Source organism: Octodon degus, unplaced genomic scaffold (assembly GCF_000260255.1).
Source record: "Octodon degus isolate 3935 unplaced genomic scaffold, OctDeg1.0 scaffold00073, whole genome shotgun sequence".
In the NCBI taxonomy this organism is placed as follows: Eukaryota; Metazoa; Chordata; class Mammalia; order Rodentia; family Octodontidae; genus Octodon; species Octodon degus.
The window spans coordinates 3,793,029-3,799,647 of record NW_004524649.1 but is presented as its reverse complement, the minus strand read 5'-3'; the positions used below and the strand labels follow the sequence as shown (position 1 = coordinate 3,799,647).

Genomic DNA, 6,619 nt, shown 5'->3' with positions numbered 1-6,619 from the left:
AGGTGCTGGGACCTTTGAACTTGGCACCCTCCAAAGATATCCCTGGAAGGACCATGCTTCTCCTGTATCCCAACAAATAGCCCTGGATGTATTTGGGAGCGTGTAGATACAAGTCAGCATGAATGAAGTTGTCATGGTTATGGAAAGAAAAATATTTGTGCGCTCAGAGATAACAGGAACTCCCTGTCTGATGAAAACTGTCTTCTCTGGAAAGATATGCAACTTGGAGATGTTGCCCGGAGTGCTGGCCTGGCTCAGGGAGCAGAGCAGCCCGGGCCATGGTGGATCCTGAGCCCTACCGGAGAACGAGGAATGAGGAGGCAGAGGCAAGCAAAAGCACACATGAGCACACTGTAATTTGTTTATTTTGTTCAAGTGACATCATAAGCAAGGGTTTTGCCTGTGTTCTAGTTTAACTCCAATAAATAATATGTACAAATGTGCTGAGTTTACAACACAGTAGAGGAAAACCTTTGCCTTACAAAGATACACTTACATGACACAGTTTTTCCTTTCACTGGAGCATGACTCATGCCTAGCTTACTCCAACCAAGGCCCTTCTTGACCCTGTGCGGCGGAGTCCAGTGGTGTGTACCAAATCTTTTCTACCAGAGAACAAACTTATACAATGAAAATTCCTCAGTTTCTTGAGCATTGAGGGCCTGGTTGGGCCCGCTACTTATTACTGACCCATATTTCATGTTTTCCAGAAAGCTGGAAATGGTCTATAAAAATTGTCCTCCCGTGACTGCACAGAGGAGCCCCTGCAGTTCCTGGTGAGCTGGATGGAGCGAGGCCCAGTATTCTCCCCACCTCTCCTATTCCCACGGGGGCTCCAATCCTGGCCAGAGACCACACACTGGTGGCCAGGGCTGGAAGGTCCCTCCGAAGTGGGAGACATTCAAGGCCACAATGAGGAAGGCCCTGACTGCCCAACCTGTGGGGCCCCCTCCCCAGTGCCAAGTCCTCAGGAAAAGGGGAGGGTTTTTATTTTGGAACACAAGTGAACAAGTAAACAGAGCAGCTGAGAGTCCAACTGGCCTGAGGCCGGCAGCTCGAACTTGCTTGGCCCATCTCCTGGGGTTGCTTCTCTCTCAACCTAGGGCAAGCGTTAGAATATTTCTGCACTGCCGAAACTGAACTGTAATAAAGGCAACTGCATAAGACACATAACAACAATTACTACTTTTGCATTCAAATCAAAACAAGAATAAAACTCAGACTCGTTATTTATAAACCAAAGACAAAACAACTCCACGGGTTTGCTTGCTAGGACAGCCCATCAACACTAATTTAATGACCACCTATTAAACTCGGTTAAAACTGTTTTGCTCTGGAAGCCTGAAATTTCAGGATAAATAAATTAGCAAAGCTAGGGAAAAGGAAAATGTACAACTGTTTTCATTTTTAGTGTTTTTCTCTCTGTCTTCTCACATAGCCATTCTGCATGAACACAGTTGAGAGCCAAGATGGAACTTAGGTATAGGCAGAGATATGGTGTTGGAAGCACAGGAGGGGAGCGTGAGGTGAGCGCTGGAGATAGGAAAAGGGGAGAAAAGGAAAGACACAAAGAGCTAAATACTTACAAAAATAAATATCTCAGTTATCACCGACCCTGTGGTAGGAATCTGCCCTCAAATCTAAGGACCAGTGTGCTCAACCTTCCCGCATACACTTGGGGGCTGGGCTGCTTGGCAGTCTGTCCTCATAGTAAATCTGCCCAGACAGGGGGCTTCACCCCTTGGGAGTTCCCAGGCAGAGGATAGAGGGTCTTCTTGAGATGCCAGCCCAGGTGCCTCTGAGCAGCTAGGGAGTGGGGGTGGGGCCAGACAGCAGGGAGGGAGTCCTACACTCTTGCACGCTGGGGCCTCAAAACTTCTGCAGGGCGAAGGATTAGGTGGGGGCTGCACATTTGTATTCCAAGTCCCCGCGGGGGGCTGAGCCCCGTTTCTTGCGAAGGTGACAAAGGAGTGCCAGAAGCGCCACCACAAGGGACAGGGTGCCGATGGACGTGCCTATGATCACGACGGAATGCACTGGCCCTGCAGCTGGGGTGCTCAGAGAAGGCTCTGGCGTGGGGCTGTCCAAGTCCTCCCCAGAGCCTTCCTCCACCCCGAAGGTCACCACTTTTGTCTTTCGGGTGGGGGGGATGTCACAGTCCAGGCTCTCCTGGCCCTCGAGTGGGGAGCCAGGCCCGCAGATGCACTTATAGCTGCCCGGCAAGTTGTGGCACTCGTGCTGCCCACAGTTGCCCTGCTCGCACTCGTCAATGTCCACGCACACGTTACCCTCGTCCAGGATGAAGCCTTCGGGGCAGTTACAGTAGTTTGGGCTGTGGGGGTCGCAGTCAGCGGGGCACTGGGTCTCATTGCAGTACAGCTGGCAGTTGCTCGGATCCTCTGGGATGGGCCTGAAGCCTTCGGCGCAGATGCATTCGTACTTGTCCGGGCCCAAGGGCTGGCACTGGTACGCACAGTCCGACCCGTAGCAGGGGTCCAGCAGCTCCACGCACTCGCCATCCACCATCTCGAAGCCTGCGTCGCACATGCACTGGAAGCCACCGTCGGTGTTGACGCAGAGCTGCTGGCACACGTGGGGCACCTGTGCGCAGTCGTCCACGTCCTCGCACGAGTGCTGGTCGGCAGCCAGCTTGTAACCAGTGGCGCACATACAGGAGTAGGAGCCCGGCGCGGCCGGGTCACTCACGCAGAAGTGCTCGCAGGAGCTGTTGCTGCACGAGGGCGCGGCGGCGGTGGCGGCGGCGGCGGCGGCGGTGGAGGTGGCGGTGGCGGCGGCGGCACAAGAGCGCCCGTCAGCTTGCAGCACGGCATGGTGGAGGCAGACACAGGTCGGCGCCCCCGCGCTTTCGTCGCACCTGTCCTCGCACCCGCCGTTCTCCAAGGTGCAGTCCCAGGCACCCGGCGCCTCTCGCCTCCAGCGCCCCTCCACATCCTCAGGCTGGGCCGCGCACTCCAGCTGCAACCCGAGCACAGCCACCTCGGCCAAACTGCCCACCGGCAGCGCCTGGAAGTCCGCGCCTTGCGCCCCGAATGGGGTGCTGTAGGTGACAGAGACGAGGCTCCCACGGGCCTCCACCACCAGAGGCCTGCAGGAGGCTTCGAAGTGCAACTCGCACAGAAAGCCAGCCACCTCCGTGTCACAGGGCTGCGCTTCCCAGGCGGGGTCGCCAGTCCCCATAGCTGCAGCCGAAACGGCGACGCACAAAGGGCCGCAGGGGGGCGCACCTTCACCGTCGCTGTCGGGCCTCGCCCACCTGCTGTAACTGGTGTGATTGTCTCCAGTCACCCACTGGAAGCCGCGTAGGGTCCCAAGTGGCCCGGGTCCCCCACAGCCCTGTGGGCGCTGCAGGCCTATCCAGAGGCTCGGGCTCGTGCCGCTGTCGCCGCTCAGGAGCAAAGAGATGACCTCGGCAGCCACTGTGGAGCGCACGGTCATCAGGTGCCCGCCCAGGCGCTCGCAGACTAGGCTGGCTTCGGCGAAGATCGCGGGGCCGTGGAAGAGCGCGAAGCACTCGCGCTCCACACACTGGCTGCCGCTGGGCCGCGGGTGCGCTGGTGCTGGGAGCCCCAGGCTGGCCAGGGCCAGCACGCCGAGGAGCAGCACCCAGAGCATGCCGCGCAGGGCCGGGGTTAGCGGGCGGAGGTGGAGCGGAGGGCGCGGCTCAGGTCCTGGAGGAGGCGCAGCTCTGCTGTGTCCGCCGCAGGGCTGGCTTATAAACGCGCGGCCTCCTCCCTCCTGGACGTACGGGAAAAGGAAGGAAGTGCAGTGGGAAGGGCCGGGGCGGCGTCCGCGGATCGCTGAGTTCCCTGAACGCCCGCTCCTCCCTTGCCCCCCAGAGCCCATGGCGGGTGAGCGCAGTGGGTAGGGATCGTGCCCCACTGTCTTCTGCCGCACACAGTCCCTCCTGAATCTCTTAATGCTCCACCCCCTCCACAAATGGTACCCCAAAATTCAAGAACCCGGAAAGGGGGTGAGGAGGAGCGGGGAAGCTCCCGATCCTGACTTGCAGGACGCTGGGGCAAGGTGGTCACGAAGAGGACCCTGGGGAGCGGGTGCTGTGCAGGATTCACACGAGTACAGGGTCGCTAGGAGATGGCTCCAGATCTGGTCAGGGTGCTAGCTCAGGGTCCGTGGATGAATGGGGATGGAGACCCCTGGCGCGCCTGACACCAGCGCCCCCTGCCAGCTCCTGGGTGGGCGCTGCCAAGCCCAGCGCGCCCTCGCGTGGGAGAGGTCCCAGGCATGTCGCGGCACAGAGGTCCGGCCCATCACTGTCCAGCTGCACAGAGGGACTGTTGGCCTATGCCCCTAGCGCAGTGGGCGGGGAACCCTGCGGGGTTCTTATCGATATCCTGGGGGCGCTCAGTCTGTGAAAAGGCTGTGACTGAGGGTCATTTGTCTGGCGCAGGGCCTGGGAGGGGCCGCCGCGGGTGGACGAGCGGGCGAGGGACTTGGCGGACGGTGTCGGGAGAGCTGTCACTTTCGACCTTATCCGCTTATTCACACATCAAGAATGCGGAGAGCCGACAGCGGCGAACTTTAAAAACATCTAGCTCGCTTTCCACCGAGACCTCTGCTGACCAGCAGGCAGCGCTGTCGAACACAGGACCAGGCTCTGGGAGCCCAGGGCGTGGATAGGGTGAAGGGGTCCGGGAAGCATGGAGATCCTAGCTCCAGGAAGCCGAGGATACGGGCCTCCCACTCCCGCCTTGCAGCCGCCAATGGCTCAGCCACGCAGCTCAGGAAGGGGGCTGACACCAGCGCGGTGCTGCAAAGGCCCCCGAATAGGAGACCGTCCCTGGATGGATGACAGGAGGCAGGGCAGGCTCAGCCCCACTGCAGAGCCCAAGGCAGTGTGCATGTGGTGGCTGGAACCAAGGACAATGGCTTTAGACAAGTGTTCCTGCTGAGCCTGCTAGCCCAAGAGCTGGGCAAGAGTTCACCACGCCAGGAGGGCACGAGCCTGACGGCTTTTCTGTGGCCCACCACCACAGGGCTTGGCTCCTGTTGGGTCTCCCTGTGCCCAAAAGGAGGGCCAAGGCAGTGGGCCTGTGTGAAAAGTCCCAGAGAAATAGTGCAGGGAAGGTGTGGCCTAGAACATGGGACCTGTCCCACCAGTGCAGGTGCTAGGAGTGACTAGAGACTGGGTGGAAGAGAGGGAGACTGTGACTTCCACCTCAGTCTCCTCCTGCCAGTTTATTCCCCCTGTTTGAAACTACCCTTCCCACTGAGTGACCCCAACCTCAACCAGCCCTGTCTCTGAGTGGGCAACTCTACCTTCCCTGCTCAGCCACTCTTGATGGCCCCTCCAGTGAGCTCACCAGCTGGTCCTCTTCCTCAGGTATTGTAAGACTGACTCCAGGGGTCTGCCTTCACCTCCAAATGCTGCTGACATTTGCAGTCTGGACCCCTCCAGTCCCCAAGGCCTCTCCTTCCATGACTCTGGGTGCACGGGTTCTTGCCCTTTCTCCTGTGAGGGCGCCCATCTGGCTCTCTGTTGCCCATGAGGATGGCCACTCTTGAATCTCTACTCCAAGTCCTCATGGCTTCTGGTTTGTTTTTTTTTTTTTTTTTTTTTTTGGTAGAACCAGGGGATTGAACTCAGGCCTTTGTGCTTGCCAAGGAAGCGTTTATTCCACTGAGCCATCTCCCCGGCCCGCCCCTCATGGCTTCTGTGTGCCCTACTTGTTGCTGATTTAAAGATGTCTGAGGAGGCGCCCCAGCCTAGCATCACTCCACATCAGCTCTGGGAAGTGCACATTTGTCCTTGCACCCTTCTCTTTGACCCTCAGATTTCATCAGAGTCTCATCTCCCCCCTCTTATCCCTGTCCCTGTGTGCTGACTATGGGCCCCTCCACTGTCCCTCACTCTTCTCTGCTCTTACCCTCCAAGGCCACATGGGTCCTCTGATATCCTCTGCTCCCAGCACCCACAGGAGAAACCCGGCTCTATCTCCTCCCCTTTCCTAATTGCTCATCCTGTGTCTCCCTCCTGGGGCCTCATGCAGGAAGTCATACCCACAGGCTGTCTGCACCCTACTTTTGCAGCCTCAGGGACTGTGTCTTTCTGGCCTTGTGGATGCAGAGAGGTCCTGCCAAGGGAGGTCCTCCTCATCCTATCTCCTGTCCTTTCCCCCACCTGGTCTCTCTTCCCACAGGAGCCTGTTGACAAGTTGGCCTTCAACGGAGTGTTTCTGAGTCGCCAAGCCAGAGCTGATAGCTGCAAACTTTCACAGATAATACTTCCCATCGCCTCCTCGGCACTCACCAGCTCTGCCTGCCTCAGAGGGCTTCCTGTGTGCACTGCTCTCTTGGCTACCCTCGTGCTCTAGCTTCCTGGGATATCCTATGTACTAGAGTCCTCTAGAACCATTCTCTCTCACAGAATTCCAGGGGCAGAGATGGTATCAGGAGCTCACAGAGCATGGTGCGGATGTTTCTCTGCTGCCCTTCCAGAGGTTGTTTTGTTTTGTTTTGTTTTGTTTTGTTTTGTTTTGTTTTGTTTTTTGCAACCTTTAAAGTTCAGGTTATGGGGCTGGTGAGATGGCTCAGTGGTCTAAAGCACCTACTTGGAACAAGCTTGGCAAAGCACAGGGAC

General features: G+C 57.7%; 1 protein-coding gene across 1 annotated transcript; it reads right to left on the bottom strand.

The window, feature by feature from the left end:
- Positions 1–343: 343 nt before the first annotated feature.
- Thbd (thrombomodulin) lies at positions 344–3,720 on the bottom strand. Its single transcript, XM_004635580.3, has one exon. It carries the CDS (start codon positions 3,631–3,633, stop codon positions 1,894–1,896), a length of 1,740 nt encoding a protein of 579 aa, XP_004635637.1. The 5' UTR covers positions 3,634–3,720; the 3' UTR covers positions 344–1,893.
- Between the last annotated feature and the right edge of the window lie 2,899 nt (positions 3,721–6,619).

Excerpts from the sequence above, each read along its gene's own strand:
- Thbd (XM_004635580.3), bottom strand. The coding sequence starts at position 3,633 with ATGCTCTGGGTGCTGCTCCTCGGCGTGCTGGCCCTGGCCAGCCTGGGG.